Below are 27,493 nucleotides of genomic sequence, written 5' to 3' on the forward strand. Positions count from 1 at the left end.
AAAGAAAATGTGGTATAATATATACAATGGAGTATTACTCAGGCATAAAGAAGTATGAAATTGTGGCACTTGCTGGTAAGTAGATGGAACTGGAGACTATCATGCTAAATGAAATAAGCCAGACTCAGAAAGTCAAAGGTCAAATTTTTTCTCTGATATGTGGAAACTAGCCCAAAATAAGGGGGAAAAAGAGAGAGAGGAAGGGAAAAGTGCAGCCAATTCCATCAAAGTAGAACAAAGATTAGAGGACTAGATAAAGGGGATTGAGGAGAGGGAGAAGGGATGGGATAAAAGAATAATAGTGGAATGAATCTAAGGTAACTTTCCTATGACATATATAATTAAACCATAGTGAATCTTGTCATTGTGTGTATCCATAAGACACTAACTTAAAAAAAAAAAAAAAAAACTTGAAGCAAATAACAGAAAGACCAATAGATTAGAGGAAAGAGAATGGGGGAGGGAGGAAGGTGTGGAAAGGGAAAATACTGGTGACTGAATTAGAGCAAATTATAGTTATGCCAAAATGAATCCCAATGTCTTATATAACTAAAAAGAACCAATAAAAAGGAAGGAAAAGAAAGAAAGAAAAAAGAAAAGAAACTGAGCATCTGTTGGCCATTATTGTGTCATCTTTGGGAAAAAGTTAAGTTCCTTTTCACAATTTATAATTGGATTGTTTATCTTTTATTGTTCATTTGTATAGTTCTTTTTATCTTCTGGATTCTAGACCTTTATCTGACGTAAGATTTGCAAATATTTTCTAACATTTTGTGGGTCTTCATTTTTCTTGCGAGTGCCCTTTGAAACACAGTTTTTAGTTTAGACAAATTTTAATTTGTGTATTTTTCCTTTAGTTGCTTTTGTTGTAGGTGTCATGTCTAAGAAACCAGTATTTAATCCAAGGTCAAAAGATTTTCACCTATTTGTTCTTAGCGTTATTTTTAGCTTTACATTTGGATTATGATCTACTTTGAAGTTAAAAATTTTATGTGGTGTCAACTTGCAGCTACTGATCTGCTGTCACTATAGTTTTGACATTTTTAAACTTTCTTATTAATTGAATTATACAATATGGCATCTCCTGTGTTTGACCTCTTTTACTGAGGAAACCAGAAGATCCATCTGTATCATTTCATGTATTCACATTTTATTTCATTATAGTGTAAATATTCCATAATTTTTAAACTTACCTGTTTGAAGATGCTTAGGTTGAATAAAACTATTATGTATGGGCATATGTTTCAATTTTTCTTGGGTAAACATCTTAGAATAGGATTGTTGCATTGTCTGAGAAGTATATGTTTAATTTTTCAAAAATAGTGCTGTGTAGTTTTTTAAAGTAGCTGTGCCATTTGCATTTCTATCAGCAATGTATGTGAGTTCCAGTTGGTTCCTATCTTCTCTAACACTTGATCTTCTGAGACTTTTTAACTGTAGCCATTTTGGTGGGTGTGTCATGGTAGTTTACTGTGGCTTTAATTGCTTCTTTCAAACATTTAGTGATGTTAGTCATTTTTTCATGATCTTATTGGTCAGTCATGTTTTCTTTCTTTTTCTTTTTTTAAAGTATCTCATATTTTTATAAACCAAGCTTCTTAATGATAGGTTGATCAGTGAACTAAATAATTCAAAGATCTTAAAGCAATAAAATAGATACCCATCCATCAATCTATGAATAGCTGATGGTTAGCTAGGGAGGGAGTGGGTGTGGGAGAACACTGAGACTCAGTGTTTCAGAATTTGTATTTCAGTTTTTTCACGGCTTTAGCCTGTTTTAAATTATTTTTGATCTTATTAAAGTGTGAAGGTTCTTTTTAAAGTCTTATATAACCTTTTTGTTATATAGATGGTTATTTACTATTCTTTATTCTCTCCTGGTTTGCTTTTTGGTTTTCTGAATATCTTTCAAAGAACAGGTATTTGATTTTGATAAAGTCCATTTTATCTGAATTTTTTTCATTCACATATCAGACTTTTTGTGATCTATTTAAGAAATCTTTGCCTAGGCTAATATCACAAAGATTTTTCCTGTTTTGTTCTAGAAGTTCAGTAGTTTTAGTTAGTATATTTAGGAAATGGGGATTCCCAAGACCATCAACAGGTTGGGTGATTCACTAGGAGAATTCACAAGACTCAGAATACAGTCATACTCATGGCTATGATATGTTAAGGTGAGAGCATAACAGAATCAGGAATACAAAGAAGTAAATGGGGCAAAATCTGCAAGAAACCAGATGCAAGTTTCTCAGAGTTCTTTTCTAGTGGAATTACCCAAAACATGCTTAGTGTCTCTAGCATATTGTGACAAAATGTGTGAAATGTTACCTACTAAGAAACTTCATCAGAGACTCAGTGTCCAGGTTTTTTATTTGGGGCTGTTCATGTAGGCATTATCAACCTGGCTTGTAACAAAATTCTACTCTTCCAGAAAGAAAGCAGATGTTCAATTTAAATTATATTATTTGTACAAATGTGCAAGGACTGGTTTGTCCATTGGTTTTTCTTCTTGTGCTTCTCCTAGTATTCAATTATTCTCAAGTGGAAAGTAGTAAAAAGGGGATTCATGTAGCTCTTTCTCTTTGATGTCTTATGGTCATTCTATCTGAGCTTCTAGTATTATGACATCTGATATGAGAAGGTTCAAATATCTGAAGAAAAAAAAAGAAAAAACAAGTCCTAACTTAGAAAAATCATGCGGCATAGGTGAGACGGGACTTAATGTTATCAGAAACAGTCAGCAATAATAATGGTTGCTAACATGTAAACAAATGCTCTGTGCTAGGTTATTAATACCTTAAATAGATGAACTCATCCTCACAAATAATCCTCTGAAGCTTGGTTCTGTCACTTCATATTGTACATATGAAGATAAGGTAGCAGAGGTCAATGTCCTGATCAGGGTTATACAGCAAGTATGTGGTAGTCAGCTTCCACAGCTAAGTAGGCTGGCTTCAGAACCCCTTTCAGTGCTATCTTTCCTATTTAGTGGTTACTTCCTTTTCTAAGTGTCTTTGACCCCTTGTCAACATCTGGCATTAGCTATTCTCTGGGAGACATTTGGTATTGGTATACTTATTATGTTTTAGATCTGCATAGAAATGATAAGTCTGTGGAAAATAGTGGTCAGTAGTTCTTTCTGAACTTCTAGTCTTCTTGTTATAACCAGAAAATTTAGTACTAATTATTATTCATTCAAAGTTGTTTATACTAGTCAAGTAGTATGATTTTTCTCTTACTCATTTTTCCCCTTTAAAATCAGATATGCTCCCTATTAGTTTTGTAACAAAAATGCCAATATAAACATATTTATTGGTCTATTTGTTTTGAATTTCTTTTGTTCCCTAAATACCTTGTTATTTTTTTCAAACATGCCTGATTTTCTCAAATTGTATGAAAACTGACAGGGGCTTCTTAAATTTGTATTCAGAGAATTTATTAATGTTTCCTTGCTATCAAGTACAAAATTTCATTTTTGTAAGTACATGCTGCCTTAGGCACACAGGTGAGCTGTAGTATACGTCATCTGTCATTAGATGTCAAATGATACCAAAAATGACCTAGTAAGCAATCAGTGGTTATAGTACGAAAATAATCAAAGGTTTAGTCAATAGCTCATGAAGTTTGATGTACTAGTATTGATAATCTAATTAAACAGATCTGCCTGTGTTCTTCCAGACTACTGGGGCTCTGCTATGATTAGCTTTACAGCAAAGAGTGTTGTAACATTGAATGAAAGTAACTGATCAGAGAATGGAGTAGTCACGGAGCTTTAACTACTCCCATTTCTGGTCACAGAATGGTTTCAGGGAAAGTAGGCTTTTTCTGCACACCTGCAGCCAGGGAGTGCACAGGCCTCTTGTGGTCAATATTGATTGATTCTTATAACAGAACTAGAACAAATTTAGTGTTTTGCAACCTTCTGTGATTTAATATTGTTATGCTTTTTGCTATAACAGTCACAGAAATCCTTCTCCAATAGTGAGTAATTATAGCTATGCCTGCTAACTCAGCTGTGGTTCTGAATGTTTCATTGGTGCCTTTATAAACTCCTAGATATATTCTGGAGTTCATAATACCATTTTAAAGCTGACTGTATAGTTACTTGATAAATAAAGGTGTTGCTGAGAAATAACTCACAAGGAGATTGGGTCAGGATAAACTCGTAACTCATTCTTCTTTAAAACTTTCCAGAGAATTGTAGAGTGATATCTGAATATAATTGTTTATAAGAAAGAATATCTTAAATGATTATTAGAAACAAGCAACAACAATGAAAACAAACACATTAAAGACTTTGGGAGCAATCTTCCTAGTATCTGTGGTTTCCATGTAGTATGCTGATGGCCTTGTAGTCATTTTTATCCAGTGTCTATAAACATTGATAAGAAGTTAGATCCAAATATAACCATGTAATAGGAAAGTCTAATTTTTTTTCAGTCTACTTTTGATCTGGGGCGCAATTCAGCTCTTAATGACTGAGCTCTTACTGTAGGCCTGCCAATGTGATAGGTCCTAGTGATGATCAGTTGAGTAAGGAGTGCTTCCTGTACTAAATAACTGCATATTTATCCAAGGTGAATCTGAGAAATTAAATATATCTTATATATTGATTTGATGTTTCAGAATTGCAACCAGTCAGCCAGCCAACAACTCTTAATGGCTTTCTAGAATTGTTGAACTCTTAGGAACTTTAAAATCTAGTTGGGGATAATGTCATCTATCCTTAATTAGAGATAACAATACTTGTTTATTGAGTTGTGAATATAAAATGAGTTAATCAAAGTGAAACATTTAGAACAGTTAGCATTAATTGTATTTGCTGTTATTTCCATATTATGTCTTTTCTAAAGCATTTTCTATTTTTAAAGTTTCTGCAGTTAGATTTATCTTAACTGATGATCAGGGTTTTTTGTTGTTGTTGCTGTTGTTTTTCCTTACTTTGTGGTCCACAAAGTAATGGTACATCTTAAAATCTATAGTGTATTTTAGATTGGATAGTATATAGAATGCGTATGCATCTATTTTTATACAGAAATAGGATTATAGAATGCATACTGTTTTACATTTTACATATTTACATTATCAAATACAGATTTACTTTATTCTGTATGGTGACTGTTACGGTTGTACTGTAATTTATTTTATTGTTTATATATTGTCATTTTATTGTTTAAATATGCTTTTGTGGAAGATTTTAGTAAGTGGTATATGGGTTGAGGGTAGCTCAAGGAATAACTTGAGTGAAGTTTAAGACAAAATACAATTTATTACTACAGTGACAGAGCCACATCAGTGTTTATAGCAGCTCAATTCACAATAGCTAAACTATGGAATCAACCTAGATGCCCTTCAACAGATGAATGGATAAAGAAACTGTGGTATATATACACAATGGAATATTAATCAGCCTTAAAGAAAATGAATTTATGGCATTTGCTGGTAAATGAATGGAGCTGTAGAATATCATGCTGAGTGAAATAAGCCCGAATGTTTTCTTTGTTAAGCGGATGCTGATCCATAATGGGTGGAGGGTAGGAAAGAATGGAGAAACTTTGGATTGTGCAAAGGGAATTGAGGGGAGGGGAGGGAGTGTGAGGGATGGGAAGGATGGTGGAATGAGATGTATATTATTACCCTATATACATGTATGATTATACGACTGGTGTGACTACCATGTACAGCCAGAGGAATGAGAAGTTGTGCTCCATTTGTGTACAATGTAGACAAAATGCATTCTACTGTCATATATAACTAATTAGAACAAATTAAAAAAAATTTTAAAACTACATATTATATTTGGAAACTTTCTGTTTGACTAGAATGAAAGTTTGGGTCATATTATAGACTATTGAATATTGGGTTAAGGACTTTAGATTTTGTTTTTAAGATTTTGTGGAGCTGTTTAACACTGAAGAGTAATTAGAAATAAGTCTGCCCATATGATATAGATGAATGGTTTAATATTAACTTAAAATGGTTATGTTTAGTATTTTCATTAATAATTATGATGTAGAAAGTATAGTCATTAAGTTTTTACTTGGGCTTATGAAATTATGAAGAGTAGTAAAATAGTTGGCTTATTAAATGAAGATCTAAAAATGATCTTAAGGTGCTATGAAGGGTTAAATCTCAGTTGCTGAAAATTTCTATAGATAAATATACAATTTGCCCTTCACTTGAGAGAAATTAAAAAATAAATCCCACAAGGATAGTTGCTCAAATACAGTTTGACTTAAGTCAGCAGTACATTTGGAAAAGGTGAATAATTTTAATCAAGAATGAGCTGTATCAGTGGAAACATCTTATCTGGCACAAAGTCTTACTTGGGTATTTTGTTCTGCTTACAACTCATTTGTAGTTCAGAGTGCTACACTGAAAGAAATAAAGGAATTGAAGTGAGTTTAAGAAGGAGCAAACAGCATGATGAAGGAACTTAAGACTATGCTATTTCAAGAGAAATTGGGGGTTGGGAGTGTAGCTCAGTGATATAGTGTGCATTTCGTACACACATGTTTCTGGACTCAATCTCCAGAACTGAGAGAGGGAGTGGGGAAAGAGAAATTGGAATGTGAAGGAAGGAAGAGCGTGGCAGTTTCTTTAGTTCAGATTGGTTAATTTAACATATAACTAAATACAGAACCATTTTTTTCTTTCTAGTATTAATTCCAACTATTTCCAATTCTTCCTCATTTCTCATGTTCTTTGAACATTCCATAAACTTTTAGGTATGTACTCTGCTGATGCATAAGAAAGGTAATCAGGAAGTGGAATCGGAGGATATTTGGGAAAAGAAATATTATAATCAGTGTTAGAAGGAAGCAGTTGATGAATTTTTACTCAAAATTTTTCTGTTGGTAATTTTGTTAGAAACTTAGTGGTTAAATTGTCTTTAAAAATATATTCAGAACACATGTCTAGACTATTTGGCATTTTTATTTCATTAAATTGGTATTATTGTCACATTATTCTTACTGAACTGAAAGTTTCACATAATATTTATTGGAAGTGACTCTTACTGTAAAAAGACTTAGGGCTCCAGTACCTTTTAATAGACAAGGAAATAAACGCCCATACCAGATAGTAGACAGAGCCCAAGTTCTTTCTCTTATTTTTATCTTTGACTTTGAAATATTTTTGCAGGTCAATTAATATTTGAACATTCTTATGTGAATTTTGTTCAGGGATTTAAGAAATTTCCTTTGAGAGGAAGGAACACCATGATAAGATGTTGCTGTTACGGATAGTATTATTAAAATGCTTACTTCATAGACATTTTCTGTCACCATTCATTATGCCACAAAACATTTATTTTACAACCAAGCTGTGACCAGGTTCAGTTAGTTACTTGAAGAAAATTAGGAATGGATTTTTGCATAGAAAATATAGAGTTTTAAATTTTTTGCTCCTCTGGCTGGGAGTCAATTTTTGTTTCTTTTTTTTACACAGATCAAGAAGTTGGTGTATGTTTACCTGGTCCGATATGCTGAAGAGCAGCAGGATCTGGCACTCTTGTCTATAAGCACTTTTCAGCGAGCTCTGAAGGTAAATGATGGGAGTGAGCAGGCAATAGCTACAAGGTTTTGCACAGTTGAAGGTGTGTCATTTAGGGAAGCTGAGCAATAATCCACTAAATAGCCCTGTAGTGTGTTGAAAAAGTAAAACGGCCTCCGCTAAGTGCTTATTCAGTACCCTTAGAAAATGTCAGGAAGTGGAACCTTGCCATGTAAGTTATAGCTTCTACGTGTTTGGGTTCAATATCATCATCTTAAATCAAAGAGCTGTTTATCACTGTACCAAGTAGTTGTTGAAAGTATGCAAAGAGGGGAAATAAGATATTTTTAAAGATAAAATTTTTGATGTATAGCATTTTCTTGTGAAATGTTAAAACCCCAGCACATGTAGTAATAAATTATCAACTAGAATTTTAACTGTTACTTTTCTTTAAAACATTGTTCAGAAAAATAAACATTTTCCTCTCTTTTTCTTTACCCATTTCTGTATATTGGTTGTACATTTTAAATCAAGTAGCTTTCTTTTCTAATTGTTACATTTATTACACCCTTTAGGCGTTTGTTAACTGTGTCATAAAGATGTCTTTGGAAAATTGTAAACTTTGAAAAAAAATTTTAATGTGTATATTATTTAGTTGTAGATGGACATAATATCTTTACTTTGTTTATTTATTTATTTTTATGTGATGTTGAGGATCAAACCCAGTACCTCACAAGTGTTAGGCAAGTGCTCCACCACTGAGCCACAACCCCAACCTAAACTTTGAAATTTTGATGAATACTTTTTGCATTATTTTTAGGACCCAAATCAACTAATCCGTGCAAGCGCTTTAAGAGTTCTGTCAAGTATTAGAGTGCCTATTATTGTTCCTATCATGATGCTCGCTATTAAGGAAGCTTCTGCTGACTTATCACCATATGTTAGGAAGAATGCAGCCCATGCAATACAGAAACTGTACAGGTAGGTGCTTTGTTCCTAACAGCAGAATATTACTGGAATACTACATGGAGTGTAATAGACCACAGAGCTTATTTTATTCACTCTTATGACTAGCCTGTCCTCACAGCAAACAAGTTCACTGGATATGTTTTTTCACCCTACAGACATTATTTACACATCTTTAGTTTTGTTTTAGACCCTATCAACTCTGTATTTGTGAGCCTATTAGGGTGTTTGATAATTTTTAGATTTTGTAACTTTAAAATAGTTAGAATTTGAATCCTTGTTTGTATAGTCTGTCTTACAGGTATGCATGTATAATTAGAAAATTGAGATTTTTATCCATTATAAGTAGAATCTTGTTTATTATTCTTACAATTCACTTATCTTTATTTTCCTTTCTTCCATCTTTGTTCCTGCTATTTCTTTCCTGAAGTCTGATTCTTTTCCAGAGCTATTTTATTAAATTACTCTATTAAAAATATAGTGATTTTTAAATAAAGTGCCATACCATAGTTGTATAATATTTGGTAAAATATACAATACCTCTGTCTCTTAGAAAACATGTACTTTAAATAAAATTATGTACCACAGTTGGGTTTTATTTCTGTTATCATTTGTTCTGCAAGGTTTTTGAGATTAGTTATGTTTCTGGTATTGTGTCTAGAGTGTTGTGCTGTGTATATTGGATCTACAAAATCAGTAGAGGACATGGTACTTACTTATGGATAAAATATCATGTTTGAGAAAGAAAAGCCACCATATGTCAAATAATTAAAAGCCATCTATAATTGAGATGTTAGCACTTGATTTATAAATCTCCTTTAACAATGGTTTTAATCAGACAGGGGCCATTATATCATAAGTGTACTTTAAAATAAAGATGTAAATAAAATGGAAAAGGAAGATTTAACTTGGAAAAAGTAGCTGGAATTTGAAAGAATTAAAAGGTTTGAATGTTTGAGTACTTATAATGCTTAATAATAAATATAATATTTATAAAACAGACAAACTCATATTCTTTGATTGTCAGGCAGAATTTTATCATGCTGCTTGTTATCTTTTCTTTCATAAGCTTGTAGAATAAGGTATGTTTTATTAAATTATAATGACTTAAAAGCACATCTATCACCAGTCTGTAGTTTATTCTCCAGCCTCAGCTGTCTACTTTTTCCTGCCTTGGTACTGCCTATTGGTTTCCTATATCAAATTTTAATCTCATCACTGCATCTTACATCTTGGTTTTAGATGGTAGGGTTTTTATAGTACAGGTGATACGCAATTCTTTTTGGGAAATCATCTGTATTTGTTTTGGGCAGTTATGTATCCATGGTCAAAAATGTTTGCTCTCTTGTTATTTTTTTCCCCTAGTTGAAAAAGGAATTGTTTATATACTAGGAGTTACTTTTTTGAGGTTTTAAAATTTTTTTAAAGAAGTGAATTTGTTCTTTATATACTTTCTTAATGGCATCGGTATCTGGTTTAGTTAATAGGAACAACTTTAGAGGAAAAGATTAGAAAACATAAGAAAACCATCCCATTTTACTTTAGTTTTGTTCCTGTTTGTATTTGTCTTGAAATTATTCTTGCTCTTCCTCTCCTATTATAAACCTTTTCAGCATCCTTGAAATGATGAGCATCATTTAAAGCTAGAATTAAATGAAAAAATTAATGTGACTTTTCTTTTTCTATTTTAGTCTTGATCCAGAGCAAAAGGAAATGTTAATTGAAGTAATTGAAAAACTTTTGAAAGATAAAAGCACAGTAAGTAATATTTTTATGTCATTAAAGTAAAATAAAGTAAAATTGTGCTTTATTTACATAGTATCATTTGCCATTTTATCTTTGATGTAATTATTTTTATTGATTTTTTAAATGCTATAAGTATTAAAGCCTATTTAAAAAACAAGAGTTAAAGAACAAAAATCTCCATGTAATGGGAATGATTATATTAAGTATTTTAGTTTGTTTTGGTTCCTTATCAGAGTCTGAGGAGGGGTAAGGTGTGGGAGGATCTTTCATTTATGGCTAAATTATTGACTACTTTTAAAGTTGAAGTTTTATTTTAGGTCTTGATTTGTTAGGATTTTAAAAGGCTGAATCATCTGGAAACAGTAATTATTTAAAAAGAAGTATTAAAGAGATTGAAAATTAGAAGAATGCTTTGATAAGTGTGTTTTAAAAAAGATCAAAACATTTTCATTTGTACAAGGCTGTTTTATTGGCTGCTGATGATTATCTTACTGATTAAAATAGTAATCTTTTGGGAATGTATGCTTCCCTTCCTCTTTTTTCCAGCCCCATTTTTTGTGTGTGGTGGCATGGTAGCAAGTTCTAGGAATAGGGGTGACCTGTGGGATCTGTGAACAGTCCAGTGGAGAAGTTGGGCTTCTGATATCTTCAATGGGGCTTCTGTAGTCTGATTTATATCTATTGAGAAAAAAGATGTCAGCTCATCTTAGGATGTTGTTAGGTAGAATGTAATATCTGTAACAGCTATCTATTATGGTAGTTATTAACCCCATGTAGCTTTTTTTTGTTTTTAAATGATTTAGCCTGGAAGGTATTCAGTGTTTGATTGAGAAGAATGCATATTCTGCTTTTGTTGGGTGGATTTTTTCTTAAGTGTTAGTCTCATTGTTTTATAGCGATGTTCAAATCTAATCTTTCTTTGTTGATTGTTATGCCTACTGGTTCTGTCCATTATTCCAAGTGGTATATTGAAGTCTGCATTCAATTCTGTCATTGTTTGCTTCATAAACCTATGAGCTCCAATATTGTGCATATATATATATGCACACTTGTTTTGAAGTCTCTTCATCAGCCATTCTAGCTTTCTTATGGTCACTGTTTTCACTATATATATTTGTATTCTTTTATAGTCAATCCATTTGTATTTTTTTGATTTAATGTATGCCTGGTACCTGTGGGCAGCATGTAGTTGCCTCCTGACTTTTAATACGGCCTGACAGGTTGTACTTTTTGATTGGATTGTCTAATTCATTCACTTAATTCACTGCTTCTTTTTTGAGTTAAGTGAATATGTTATAGTGGACATTTTAAATCCTTCAGTGACTTTTTCACTGTGTATCTTTGGTAATATTCTTTTATACATGGAAGTTACACTTGGAGTTTCATTTGTGGACCATTCAGCAAATATCTTCTAGTTTGAAGTATAGCATAAATCTTCATTGCATTTTTTCTATGCAGACTTGACAAAATGTAGAAAATAATCAAATATAGATTATGTCAATAAATATAGAGAAAAGAAATTTGAATTATTTTTGTCTTCCTGACAGATATGCTATCTGCCTCTATGACACAGATATTAAATCAATATTATTGATACTGTGGTTTATTTAATTGTAATAATTGAAAAAATACTTGATTTCTTTTATGTGCAGGACATTTGCTAAGTACTGTGGAGAATAGTAAGATTTATAAGAAACGATCCCTTAATGGTAGTACAGTTTGCCATAATTTCTGCTTCATTGTAAACTAAAAGAAATTTGTTGCGTGGTCTGGGAAGAAATTTCTTTATATGTGTGTGTGTTTTTCCAAATAGGATAGATCTTGTCATGGGTAAAAACTATAGTTTTTTAAATTAGAATTGAATTCATGCCTTAGTTTCTGCCATTTAGCTCTGTTCTAAGCCTTCATGAGTTTTAGTTTCCAAATTTATAGTGCTTTTAATTTACAAGGTTGTTATTTGGGTTGAAAGAGCTGTTGTACATAAACCCTCAGCATGATGCCTTACACCATGGCATAAGGTATTAAAATAGCAAACTAAAAAATAAATGGCTCAAGAAGGTATGTTGTTCGTAAATTTAGAATGTTTGTTTTGGTTTCTGATAATTTATTTCTAAAATACTAGGAAGAAAATATTGAATATTTATTCATTGTAGGTGTTCAGTATTTTTTGAATGACTGTTGAATTATTATATTCTTGGTGATAGTAACTGATATTTTATATTATCTGTAATGGTTTCTTTTCCTCCCCCAAATAGTATCATACTCAGTTTTCATAGACCTTTTGAAGGTATTGATGGCCTGTCTATTCTGAGGCACTCAGTCAACTAAAGTGTTATGTAGTTTGTTTTATTTTTTAAAAGTAAAACACATTTATACCCTTTTCTTCTATCTTGATATTAAAAATATCACGGCCTTTAATTCTCATATTGTAGCACAGGGTTCCTTCTAGCCTTTTCCCTTTCCAAATTGTAACTTCCCCTTCAACAGTAAGAAAATGGCTCCCATTAGGCACAATGTTTTTACTTTGTTGGTTAGTCCAGAATTCAGAAGAGGTATTATTTCACAATTATCAGCATGTACCTATGTGGGGAGTAGTAGGAAGGGGACTAATAACTAGAGTTAAATGTTGGTTTAGAGATATTTTATCTTTAGTTTTATTTCTTCGTTGCTGTGATAAATGAAATTATTTTCTCATTATATCCTTGAACTTACTATGTTTGTATATTTTTAAAAGTCTATTAATTTTCTGAAAGGTAATTTTGTATCCTGCTTCTTTACTAAATTATTTTATTGTTTGAATTACTTTTTTTCATTTATTCTCATTTTTTCCTCTATAGAATGAATCATTTCAGCAAATAGAGATAGTTTTACTTCCATTTTTCAATTCCTAGGACTCTGATATCTCTTCTATAATTATGTTGACTGATTCTGTCAGTATAATGTCTGATAGTAGTAGAGGTGGTGGGCATCCTTTCCTTATTTCAATCTAAGGAAAACACGTGGTCTGTGTCCATAATAAGTAAGATGCTGTCCCTAAGGATTTTCTTTTTACCTTTGAAATACATAGTTTTGTAAGGTGTTTTAGGGTTGTTGGTGTGGGTGGTTTTTTTCCTGGCACCAAACGAACACTTTCATAATGTAGAGTCAGATTTTAAATATTATTTCCGATAATATATTTTTTCTTTCAGGAACATGGTTTTAAATGTTAAATATGTTCAATTGTTATATTCTTCCTCAGGTATTCCAATTTTACATGTTTTAGATCTTCTTTGCTTACCTTGTACTTCAGCCACTTTTTCTCTAAACCTTTTTTACTTCTTTCTTTATCTCATTTTCATTTTCCTGGTTCTTCTTCTTCTCTCTCTTTCTCTCTTTTATTTTTTTTTTTCCCTTTAGCGCCCCTAATAATTTTTCATTTTGTTGATTTTTGTCCCAGGGGCATCTTGCAATTTAGATCTCATGTTTGATAACTTTTTTCCCCTTCAGTTTCTTTCTGGTTTCCGTGAATGAAATGAAATGAAATGCTATTTTATTTCTTCCTGATTTCTCTTAGTAATTTCTATTCTCTTTTAAAATTTTGATTCATATTCATTTTTCCTGTCTTCAAATGCTTCTTTGAGGGTATTTAATTTGTGTTGGAGTGTTGTATTAAAGCTTCCTTTTGCTTATCTTTGATCTTTTGGGGGTAGTTTTTACCAGTTGAATTGTTTTGATTTTCCTTTTTCTGCTTTTATTAGTTATTATTTGAGTCTTGGCATTTCTTTGGCTAGGGTTGGTGATTTGATATTTGTGGTTACTTGCAATATTTTGAGTATAGGAGCACCCTCTCTTGTCAGAAAGCCATCTCAAAAGCCAATGAGATGAGTTTTGATGGTGAAGGTGTACATAGTAGGAGGCATATGTCCTAAGATTATTTTAAGATATATCTTTGAGGAGTCTAAACTTTCTCTTCTTTCTTCTTTTTCCTGTTATCCCAGTTTCTAAAGGGATTCCTCCCACCCCACCTGACCTGTTTTTTTTTTTTTTTTTGTACCAGGGATTGAACCCAGGGGTGCTTGATCACTGAGTCATATCTCCAAGCCTTTTTAATTTTTTAATTTGAGACAGTGCTAAGTTGCTGAGGCTGGCCTCTTTTTTTCATCCTATTTTCTTCTTGAAGCTCTCCTTGAGAGTTCATTGGCCTCACTGAATTGTCTTATCCTCCCTTTAAGTCTCTTTGCTATGGTCTGCTCTGACCTACTGGGAATCTTTTTTAATATTTTTGTACTGAACATATTTTTGTTGTTTATTTTAGTTCACTCTTGTAGCCATGACTAACTCTTGTCTGCTTGGTTTTGAATAATTTTTTTTCTGTGCTCTTGTCTTTGTGAAGTTTTATGATATAAGCATAAAAATAGCTTTCCTGGAGAGCTATTTGAAGTTTGGAGGTGCTCTCTTTTGAGTTATGTGTAGGGCATAGATTTTGGTCTTTTTATTTTGGAAATGTAGACTGATAGATTCAGATTTACCCAGGTACCATTAATTTTTTTGCCTAGTATTTAAATTAATTATGTTTTGAGAATGCTAGTTTTTTCCTTTGTATGATTGTAATCCATTATAGAAAGATTAAAAATATTGTGATATTTACCCAGATATTTATGGATCTTACCTTCATAATTGCCAGGTTTTTTGGTCACAGATAATACTTTATTGAAGGAAGACAGGTACATTTCTTTTCACCCTCACAAATATAAAGTCAGAATTGACATTTAAAATAAAGAATTGCACATTGTTTTTATTTAAAAATTTTCCAGTCCAATGACACTAGTCTAATTTACTTCCACATATGGAAAAGGAATTCTTTTTCTACCAGCAAAAACTTGGAATCATTATGGTGATGATGATGACGACAATGATGTTACTATTGAAAATTATAAATTTGAAAGATGTTAATGAATTAAAAACTTTCTTTTCTTCTATTAGTTTTGAGATATACCTTCTGTTGTTGCTCTTCAGCCAAGGAAGATTTTCTGAAATAATTTTCATTTTAAGGAAAGGTTGAACTATAAGCATATTAAAAAATATACAACAGTTTTTCCCTTTTACTGGAAAAAGACCAGTATTTGTCATATGAGTCATTCTTTCCTAAAAATAGATTACTTTGGGTTTAGAAAAATTGGAAGAACACTTAATGTTTTGGGTAATGACTGTTGTCTGAAGGTATCTTGTATGTTTGTGTAGACACTATAGAGAACCTTACAACTGTAATCAATGAAATTAAAAGGAAACATTTCATCTCTGTTTTATCTCTCTTAATAATTTCTGTTTATATAAGTTTTTTCAGTGTTGGGGATTGAACTCAGGGATATTCTAACATTGATCAGCATCTCCAGCCCTTTTTATTTTTTATTTTCAGACGGTCTCACGAAGTTGACAGGCCTGGCATCATAACTTAACCATCCTCCTGCCTCAGCCTCCCAGGAGCTGGGCTTACTTTTCTACTTTACTATAAACCTTTCCCAGTTAGTGTTTACTTATGATTTAGTTTCTTAAGTTTATAAAAGCTTTCTTTTGTTTTTCTTTAAAATGTAGAAATCCACATATTTTGAGCATTTAAAGCATAGAAGTGGACAATCTTTTATTTAGAATGCCTCTAAAGCAGGGTGGCATTTATTTTCTTGTCCTTTCATATTAATTTTAAAGAAGTCCTTTTGATAGCATTTAAATTTCTCATGAAAACAATTTCTTAGGAAGACAAATTAGGTTAGTACCTACTGAAAAACTGAGCTATTTATGTGTTTTTGATAATATGAGTTTTTTCTCTTTAATTTTAGCTATAAAGTTATGTTTAATGAATAGATTGGTAGTTTATAGCTAAGCTGTAGGGGTAAGACACCATTTTATAAGTTATTGATTTAATGTTGGTAAAAGCCTCAGTGTTATGGGAAAAAAAAAAACACACCCCTGAGTTTGTGCAGATGTTTTATTGTGATAGATCTATTATCCAGCTATTAGAAGATAAATGACTGATCTTTCCTATTTTCCATGCCTCAAGAAAATTGAAATAAGAAGGGGAATATCATTTGGGCTGTATGATTAGGGCAGGTTGGATGGCCATTAATTTAAGGGAAGAAAATCTTGGCAGCATTGGCCAACTTATACCATATTATCAATCAAACCTTGATGCACTTCTTGTGATGACCCAGCACTCTCAGGTTTTTGCAGCGTTAATTAGAATTCATGACAAAATAGATGCAAGGAAACGTTTTGTACCCTTCATAATTTTATAGAAAATTTATTGTTATTAGAGGAACCATTTGCTTAGTGTGATTTTTTTCATTACCAGCTTGTCAACTAGCATAGATAATCTAGAGAAAATATGAACTCCATAGATGGGGTGTCACTTTTGTTGATGGTTCATGTAGTTTACCTTGGAGCACAGCTAATGGCTGAAGTTCATAGCAACAGCACAGAAAAACGTGGCAACCAAGGGGAGATAAATGAACCATGTTTATTGCTTTAATATAAAAAATACATAAATGGAAAACTGCATTTGAATTTGATGAGCTCATTGCTAGTTTTGTTGGAGTGATTTATTTTTCCCCTTATATGAAAAGCTACTATTGACACAGTGAGATGAAAATTAACTGTCTGTTTTTTGGAAACCAATATTTTTGGTTTTAAAATCTGAGTACATCATTCTATTTTAATCCTGAATGTTTTATAGAATATTGAACATTTAATAGACCAAAATTATCAATTCTTCTCCTAATGTTTAAAGTAGGGTCAGATTGTTAAAATTATGAGTATAGTCGGTTTTATTTTGTGAAGGTACTTTCTTTACATACTTTCTATACATTAATGTTTCCTTAAGCTTTATTCATACTTAAAATATTATTTTCTTGTAATGATATTTGTGAGTATTTTAGAATGTTAGTGTTTTGCATTTGCTGTGTACTTAAAGCTCTTGGTTTAATAAATTTAATACCTTGGGACTGATTTTCTATTTAATTGTTTGGTTTTAACACATGTAGGAAAAATTTTCTAACTTTAGACCAGATAACTTGATTTTATTCAAAAATTAAAACTGCTGACCTTAATTTCACAGATTAATTTTTTGTACTTAAAGACCCTTTATTGATTTAAGTATTAGTATGAGATTGCTTTATATATACAATATATAGTGATGACAATATATATCACACAACTAGTCTAATATCATAAACTTAGTTGTTTTAAGAGATATTTAAATTGTACTAATTCTGATCTGATAGAAATGTGATTTTCATAGAATATAATTTCTGAACAGTAATTTATGCAGAAGACATCAAAATGTGGAGTTGAAAATATGCACTTAACTTCCTTTCCGTATCAATAGCAAAGAGAAAATTATACATATAATACATTTTTATTTAGTTCACACAAATAATCAATTCCTTGCTTTTTCGATTGAGGCGCATACATGCTGGGACCAGCAGGCACCAGTACATGGGCAGGGCTGCAGTCAATAAATGCGGCTTCACGTTCATACTGATTGGTAATTCATAAAATCCCCACAGGACTTGAAACTTGTTTAGCATAATAGCAGGTCTATATTCTGAGCTGTTTTCTTTCAATTGTATTGTTGGTTGCATATTAATAAACTAAATGTCAGCCAAGTAGAGGGACAAATACTCAAAATATGAATATCATTGTATCTAATATTTTTCAAAAAGTACCATTTCAATAACTTATATTTCTATTTAATTGCTTATTTTAAGTCATTGGGGAAATTTTAGACACAAAATGAAGATCCCTAGTGTTCAGAATGAATATGATATTAATTTGCTTTTTTCAAAACTGTATCATATTGTTGGCTAACAACATGTATCACTGGTACATATATAGAAGTATTTGTTTATTACATATTCTGCTTACTTTGTATTTTTATGCTAAAGGAATCAGTTTCACTGAGATTTGTAAGAACTTGACAATTCAGAAATCAGTATTTACTATTCATTAATTAGACTTGAGGAATGCTGCCTTTTGTTGGTAATATATTAATCCAACTTATATACTTTGTTATAAAAGTCATAACAATGCACAAAAATTTTACTCATTGTGTTTTCTTTGTAAGTAAATTATGTTGGTTAAAACATGAACTAAGATATGTAAGATTCAGAAGTGTTTTAGTACTAAAAACATGTAAGAGTTTCTCAGACTTTTAACAAATTCTTTGTGGAATTGTCATTTTATTTTTAAACTGACACAATATAGTCTTGTTATTTTCTGAATTGTTTTTCTGAATATCGTTACAAACTGAGATGAGTCTTTAGATTAGAATTTAGGTTATTTTTAAAGATGAAAATGTGAATGATTAATGTTGAATTTATGTATAAACAACTTAATTGGAATTTAACCTGATGAAATAAAAAATTATCAGAATTCATTTCTGCTCAGCAAAGCATTAGTTTTTCACATCAAATAAGAAGTATTAAAATTATTCTAGGGAGTTTTGCTTAAAATTTTATTTTTTACTCAAACATGAACATTCATTTTAACTGAATGAATAAACACTTTAAATATTGTTTGCCATAACACTGTACTACTATAAAATGTGAATAGTATCTTAGATGGACTGAAAAATGTTTTTTAATGAGTTACTATTTCTTTCTTTTCTAGTTGGTAGCTGGCAGTGTTGTGATGGCTTTTGAAGAAGTATGCCCGGATAGAATAGATCTGATTCACAAGAATTACCGAAAGCTTTGTAACTTACTAGTTGATGTGGAAGAGTGGGGGCAGGTGGTCATAATCCACATGCTAACTCGATATGCTCGTACACAGTTTGTCAGTCCTTGGAAAGAGGTAAGTGCTGAACAGTCTTCCACTTATAAAGTATACTGAGAGAATAGGTGAGCATTTAAAAATGTGTGCAAAAGATTAATAGTGAAATATAGAAATTTTCGTATTTAAGAAGGACTCATTTTCCTTATTTTCTTTTACAAAAGCAGAAAATACAAGAATAATTGTCTATTTTTTGGCACTGCTTGATACATATTTAATGACATAGTATATACACTTTCAGTATGACACTTTATAAGAGGCCTTTGTTAAGAGCAGTAGCATGATGCAGTATTTACAATAACATTGTTAAACCATGAATTTATTTATTTATTTTTACTAGTTACTTTCACACTTTTCAGCTCTAGCTATTCCAAATTTGCATTTGTGAAAATGGGTAATTTGAGTGTATAACATGAATTTGTACCTTGGATATTAATTTCTTGCCTTTATAGATAAATACTGCTGAACTTTTAAACTATTTTTTCTAGTTTTATGTTGCTCGAATGTTTCTTTTCCTTTTCTTTGCTTAAACTGGTAGCGTTTTAGTCAAACTAATACTTAAATATACTTGAAGTGAAGTTTTTTGTTTCCTTTTGTAGGTTAACATTAGAAGCATACCTGTTCTTTTCATTATATGACAGCTTAGAAAAGTTTAATTTTATCACATAGTTTGTATTTGAACTTATTCAGTATGTATATATTTAAGAATGAAATTTGAATTTTAAGCTTGCTTAAAGAAATTCTTAAATGTTACAACAATAGTATATTAACCTTGTCTTTTGATACCTCATCTTTTTAAAATGCAGTATTATAGATGTTAAAAATCACTTGTGTAAAAAGATAAGAGGTCTTTTAAAACCCAATTATGTTGAAGTGACTTATATGCAAACTTATGAATAGGCCCTTGATTGCTCAGTATATCTTGTTTTTGTTAATTAGAAATAATACTAAAATGAGAGAAAAAATGCTAATAAAACTGAAATGTGTACATAATACCATGTTTTCGATAACATGTTATACATAATTATAAATGTTTTATCAATTTTTCTACACTATTTGTTAGCACTAAAATTAACTCTTTCATCTATCTTTAGATAAATACTAATATTTCTTCCATCTCAATTTTAATTTCTTTGTTTTTTTGGTGTTGGATAGTGAACCCAGGACCTTGCATGCTAAACACACACTCTACTGCTGAGCTATACCTTCAGCCCCCTCAATTTTTATATTAACAAAGGGGTTATATTATTCTACTTAAAAATTTAAGTTTGTATAAATTCATCAATATAAAAAGGCTTATATAGGATTCTTAAATTGATGAAAATTTACATTTGTATACTTTTATTCTATAGTTTTATTTGTTGTTACAGTTTTGAGGACACTCTTGCTAATATAAGCAACATGTCCATTATGAAACTGTCTTCACCCTTTGACAAGAGATTTTTGTTGTGAATAACTTATTTGTTTGATTTCAGCCATTTCCTGTAAAAATTCTTCTCAGATACATTTTTTGTCCTGTTTCGTGTGGTTATAGGTCACTTTGGCATATCTAATGATTGTCACCATTTAAATATTTTTGTTTTCTTTCCTGTCATTGTCAAATCACTTTCATTAGCTATTTACAAATAAATGATCTTTTACCTTATTGGAATATAGAAGCCAGAGCTAAAATATGTGCTATACCATAGCATATCTTCTAGAAATGTGTAATGGATATTAAACTGTTTTGTAGTTTGCTTTTCTGTTCCTTGAATTTTATTTCATCTTGTTTTAGATAAAATTTATAAAACTATATACACAAGCAAAAAAGTGAAATTCTATTCTATGATGTACATTTATTCTTTTGACAGATAATTGGAAAAATTGGGGCTATATTAATTTATTCTTTGTGTTTCATATTAAGTACATGAACATCAATTATTATAAATATGAGAGGAAATCTGGTCATTGTTAAATCCTAGCATGCTGGAATTGATCTAAATAATTTCTTATCTTTGGCATTTATTTGCCATCTGACCTCAGCATTATTCTAAATGCTATGGCTATTAGACTAATTTAGTGGTTTTTCAAATATGCACCTCAGCCCTCAGAAGGCTATGGCAGTGCCACAGGAGCAACCATCTGGGTAGTGGTGCTGGAGACTGGCTCTGGGCTCTGCCACTGCTTCAGACAGAGCTGCTTTCTTTGCATGCCTGTTTTATGCAGCTTCGCTTATGATTTGCTTTGAGAAAGATTCCTTGGCTTTAAGAAAAGAAAAGAAAGAAAATCACTTAAATAGATTTGTATTTCTCAGTTAACTGTGGTGATGTTCTCTTTTTTTTTAAATTACAGAAGCATATGGTAAAATAAAAATTGTTTATTTTTTTTATAACCTCTTGGTTGACCTTAAGAGATGATTATTGGCAAACATTTAATTTGGCAATCATTTAATCACTTCTTTGGGTGGTTAAAATTTTATATTAGCTCGAGATGATATCAGTTGAACCACAATCCATGAAAAAATTATTGTTTGATTGTTTAAGTTCTATTTGAGAGTCCTACATAGTCCAGAATAATCAAGATAGCTGGCTTATATCTATATGTTTACTTATATGTTCTGTTCAGAACCCATATGAAGGATTTGAAAGTGTTAGTCCTTATTGTATTGTCTTCATTCACTTTAGAATTAAGGACTACAGAAGATGCTAGACCCTTTGTTCAAATACATTTTATAAAATTAAGATTCAAATGGGTCATTAACATTTGGACCATGTCCATGAGGCTCCCTCCTTTATTTCACCCACCTGAGCCTTTCTCTTTACTATTTTGTTTTACTGCAAAACTTTGGGGTGAACAGTATAGTCATTTGCAATTTTGGAGACTTTCTGGCCTAGACTTCATGTTGCTTCCAACTTATCAGGACTGTACATGGTAGTTTCAGTTTTGGAACTTGGCACACTGAATCACAAAGCCAAGTTTGACCACAGCTAAAAGAAACTTGACTTACTGTTTTCAGCATTTTTATTTGCTTTGTTTCATATCTGATGTTGTAAAAAGCATAATATGTATTAAAGAATGGCTAAGATTATTTTAGAATAGAAAGACAAGATGGGTAGTACTGCACAGAGTCAGTGCTTAGTGCTTACCATTCCTTTTTTCCCTCACCAACATTCAAATGTATCATTTCATGGAGATAGTGGAGGAAAAAAATCTTCATTTTAGCATTCCCTTTTGACAGAAGTCACTCACCTAAATGCTGTTATCAACACCATTTAGCCATAATCAAAGGCCATTTTACCTTGAAATAAAAGAATTTGCCAGTGGGTATTTAATTCTCAGTTAAAATAAAACATCCACCTGAAAGTATATTTAAAATGGAACAGCCGTCTTTCCTACCAAATTAATTGAAATCAAATACTTTTTCCTCTCAACAATAATATGAAAAATGATACCACAGTAGGTCATATTTAGCAACTTATCATCTTATAGTACTTGTATAGAATTTTATTTGGTTGACTATTTTATAGGACATTCAGAATTATACCCATTTTATAGATAAAGAAATTGAGGCATACAGATTTTTAACAGTTCATCTAAGATAATATTGTTTATAAAAGATGGAGCTGGAAACAGTTATCTGATGCCAAGCTTTCTTTCATATTGTATAACTTTGTGACTCTTAAATTTAAAAAATATTTCGGTTACCTTAATAAGTTTTTATGTGTTTGCTTATTATGTTCTTGTCAAAATTAACTTCAAAGCCCCTAATCCATAGTGTTCAGACATTGCAATTAGCTAGCAACTCTAATTAAATTTGCTTTTCAAAGAGAAAAATCATGTTTCTCAGTGAATTTTTAAAAACATTTGTTTATGTTAATGTGCTTGAAGGGTAGCAAAATTGTGTTTTGAGGAATTGAAAATTAGTAGAAATACTTTTTGAGATGAGCTGATGTACATGGTTTTGTCAGTAAGTTCTCAAATGAACACATCATATACAAACAAGCTTCTTCTGGGCAGAAGAGATTTTTAATTTAGTTTATTTGCATCATTATAGATCAGTATTTAGGCTGTTTATATGTAAATGTATGATTTGAGGAACAATTAAGTGTTGACAAAGTAGATTGCAGTCATATCAATTGCAGTGCATTTTCCATAATTTTTCTAACTGACATCTTTGATGATAAATAGTGGATGCCAAGTCAAAGCCGATTATACAGTGCACTAGGAATTCATGGGGCTGTCAGGGAGAAGACCGATTGACTTTAAATTTACATATTAATGAGAAGATTTGTTAAGAGGGTGCTTGACTATAGAAAATAACAGCGTATTTATAGGGCACGACATTTTATAAATAAAGCTGAGGCAGGAAAATGGAAATTAAACCTTTTAGGTTAATAAATTCAAGAGACTGCTAAAATGCATATTTGCATTTTTATTTTTCTAAATTTACTTTACTCTTTGCAGTCCATGGGGGTTGTTTTTTATTCTAGGTCAAGTTTGTATAATTTTCAAGGATATAAAATTATTTAAGTGTTCTGTCTTTGAAGTTTATTCTGGGAGAATACTTAAAACATACGTGCTAATCTTTAAGTCTGAAGTTGGTTTTATAAAAATAATGTATTTAAAAAAATACTGTGAAACACAAAGTAAATTTTAAGAGTGATTTAAGACACACACACACACACACACACACACACACACACACACACACACACACACACACACACATATACACACACACAACCCCCCAAACCTTTGAGTGGCGTAATTGTAAACTGAAATGAAATTAATTGGCATTGGGACCTGACAGGAATGTTTTTAATTTTATTCATCTAGCTCTTGATAATTTGAACTTTCTCTTGGAGATGATAGTTTTCTAGGAATTATCAAAATATTGACTTAAGTAACTTTAAAGTAAATATAGAGTATAATCCAGGTAAAATAATGCCATTTTAAAATTTGGAATGATTACTTTATGTTACTCTCAGTACATTTACACTGATTATAAAACCATAAATAGATTCAAGAAAGTTCTAAATTTAGACTCCTGTCTAAGGTATTTTTAATAAGTTCTTAACTTTTTTCAGAGATAGCTAGAAAGTAAAAAAGTTAATCAAAATGCTAAATTCACTTATCTAGTTCTTGATTAGCAATTTTATGCAAGTACAGAGATACTTGGAGGAAATGCTTCATGAACTCCTCATCCAGGTCCTGTCTTAAATATTGGAGATTATTTCACTGAGATTATTTTACTTTACAGGGTAATTTTTTTTGGCGGAACAAATTTTGTGTTTTGCCAATGGACTATTAGATTTTTACTCTTCATGGGATTTTAGTAAAACAAAATACTGAGGAGTTATGTTGTGTGGCACAATTCAAGCTTTACAGTATAAAGGTAACAGATAGGTTGTGCATTCTGATAGGCTATAGCTGACAAAGGGTTCAATATATAGTTTAATGTGAAACTACAGACTATGAGCTGATAATGAAATGAGATCCCAGCTTCTCCTGTTGGTTATAAAGCATTTAACTTTAAAGATTCCTTATTCTTTTTCTTGTTCATAATTTATTATGGATTGGATTTTTTAACCTCTTGAAATTAGCTGTTATTATTATTATTATTATTATTATTAATATTATTGCTACTAGGCTAGAACCCAGGTCCTCTCCCATGCTAGCAAGCACTCTACCACTGAACTATATTCCCAGCCTTTTTTATTTTGTTTTTGAGATAGGTCTATGTTATCTAAAGTGACCTTGAACTTGGGATCCTTCTGCCTTAGCCTCCCAAGTAGCTGGGATGACCGGTGTATGTCCCTATATCTGACTTTAAAAGATAATTTTATTCAAGTAATGTGTGTGTTTTTAAAAAATTGAATAATATGACATGGCTTATAAGAAACATTTTCTTGTTTGATCATTTCTTATGCCTGAATTAGCACCATCAGAATATTCTTTTAGTGCTCAGGTGTGTGGATGTATGTATGTTACCTTTTTTTTTTTTAATTTATTTGTATTGTAAACAAATGGAATATATCTTGTTTCTCTGTACATGAAGTAGAGGCATACCATTTGTGTAATCACACATTTACATAGGGTAATAGTTTTTGATTCATTCTGTTATTTTTGTCCTTCCCCGCACCCCTCCCACCCCTCTTTTCCCTCTATATAGTCCCTCCTTCCTCCATTCTTCCCCCTCTCCCACCCCCCATTATGTGTCATCATCTGCTTATCAGCGAGATCTTTCATCCTTTGGTATTTTGAGATTGGCTTATCTCATTTAGCATGATATTGTCCAATTTCATCCATTTGCCTGCAGATGCCATAATTTTATTATTTTTATGACTGAGTAATATTCCATTGTGTGCGTGCGCGTGTGTGTGTGTGTGTGTGTGTGTGTGTGTGTATATGTATATGTATATGTATATGTATATATATACACACCACAGTCTCATTATCCATTCATCCATTGAAGGGCATCTAGGTTGGTTCCACAATATGGCTGTTGTGAATTGAGCAGCTGTGAACATTGATGTGACTGCATCACTGTAGTGTGCTGATTTTAAGTCCTTTGGGTATAGGCCAAGGAGTGGGATAGCTGGGTCAAATGGGGATTCCATTCCAAGCTTTCTGAGGAATCTCCATACTGCTTTCCAGAGTGGCCACAATTTGCATCCCCACCAGCAATGTATAAATGTACCTTTTCCTCCACATCCTCGCCAATATCTATTGTTGCTTGTATTCTTGATAATCACCATTCTAATTGGGGTGAGATGGAATCTTAGGGTAGTTTTGATTTGCATTTCTTTTATTACTAGAGATGTTGAACATTTTTTCATATATCTGTTGATTGCTTGTAGATCTTCTTCGGTGAGTGTCTGTTCATTTCCTTAGCCCATTTGTTGATTGGGTTATTTGTATTCTTGGGGTAGAGTTTTTTGAGTTCTTTATATCTTCGGGAAATTAGTGCTCTATCTGAAGTATGAGTGGCAAAGATTTTCTCCCACTCTGTAGGCTCTCTCTTCACATTGCTGATAGTTTCCTTTGCTGAGAGAAAGCTTTTTAGCTTGAATCTATCCCAGTGGTTGATTCTAGCTTTTATTTCTTGTGCTATGGGAGTCCTGTTAAGGAAGTCTGATCCTAGACCAACAAGGTGAAGATTTGGACCTACTTTTTTTTCTATAAGATGCAGGGTTTCTGGTTGGATTCCAAGGTCCTTAATCCATTTTGAGTTGAGTTTTGTGCATGGTGAGAGACAGGGGTTTAGTTTCATTCTGCTGCGTGTGGTTTTCCAGTTTTCCCAGCACCATTTGTTGAACAGGCTATCTTTTTTCCATTGCATATTTTTGGCACCTTTGTCTAGTATGAGAAAATTGTATTTATTTGAGTCTGTGTCCATGTCCTCTATTCTGTACTATTGATCTACCTGTCTATTTTGGTACCAATACCATGCCATTTTTGTTGCCATTGCTTTGTAGTATAGTTGAAGTTCTGGTATTGCGATACCCCCTGCTTCACTCTTCCTGCTAAGGATTGCTTTAGCTATTCTGGGTTTCTTATTCTTCCAGATGAATTTCATGATTGCTTGCTCTATTTCTGTGAGGTACATCATTGGGATTTAATTGGAATTGCATTGAAACTGTATAACACTTTCGGTAGTATGGCCATTTTGACAATATTAATTCTTCCTATCCAAGAACATGGGAGATCTTTCCATCTTCTAAGGTGTTCTTTAATTTCTTTCTTTAGTGTTCTATAGTTCTCATTGTAGAGGTCTTTCACCTCTTTTGTGAGATTGATTCCCAAGTATTTTATGTTTTTGAGGCTATTGTGAATGTGGTAGTTTTCCTAACTTCTCTTTCTGAAGATTCATCACTTATGTATAAAAATGCAGCATTGACCTTGTATCCTGCTACTTTACTGAATTCACTTATGAGTTCTAAAGTTTTCTGGTGGAATTTCCAGGTTCCTCTAAATATATAATCATGTCATCAGCAAATAGGGATAGTTTGAGTTCTTCTTTTCCTGTTCATATCCCTGTAATTTCTTTCGTCTGCCTAATTTCTCTGGCTAGAGTTTCAAGGACAATGTTGAATAGAAGTGGTGAAAGAGGGCATCCCTGCCTTGTTCCAGTTTTTAGGGGGAATGCTTTCAGTTTTTCACCATTTAGAATGATATTGTCCATGGGCTTCGCGTAGATGACTTTTACAATGTTAAGGAATATTCCCACTATCCCTAATTTTTCTAGTGTTTTGAGCATGAAGGGATGCTGTATTTTATCAAATGCTTTTTCTGCATCTATGGAAATAATCATGTGATTCTTGACTTTAAGTTTGTTGATATGGTGAATGACATTTATTGATTTCCGGATGTTGAAACAACCTTGCATCCCTGGGATAAAACCCACTTGATTGTGGTACACTATCTTTTTAATATATTTTTGTATGCGATTTGCTAAAATTTTGTTGAAAATTTTTGGGTGTGAAATTTTCTTTACTCGATGTGT

At 31.8% G+C, this 27,493-nt stretch overlaps 1 protein-coding gene across 2 annotated transcripts in view; it reads left to right on the plus strand.

Moving 5' to 3' along the window:
- The window catches only part of AP3B1 (adaptor related protein complex 3 subunit beta 1), a 254,893-nt gene that overhangs the window by 59,112 nt on the left and 168,288 nt on the right, over nt 1-27,493 (plus strand). For both annotated transcript variants that reach the window (XM_079143559.1, XM_079143558.1), the window contains exons 4-7: nt 7,450-7,545; nt 8,315-8,475; nt 10,152-10,218; nt 18,847-19,029. In XM_079143559.1, the coding sequence (XP_078999685.1) occupies nt 7,450-7,545; nt 8,315-8,475; nt 10,152-10,218; nt 18,847-19,029 (507 nt within the window). The remainder of the gene's footprint in view (nt 1-7,449; nt 7,546-8,314; nt 8,476-10,151; nt 10,219-18,846; nt 19,030-27,493) is intronic.

This window comes from Sciurus vulgaris (genome assembly GCF_902686455.1).
Source record: "Sciurus vulgaris genome assembly, chromosome: 6".
Classification (NCBI taxonomy): Eukaryota; Metazoa; Chordata; class Mammalia; order Rodentia; family Sciuridae; genus Sciurus; species Sciurus vulgaris.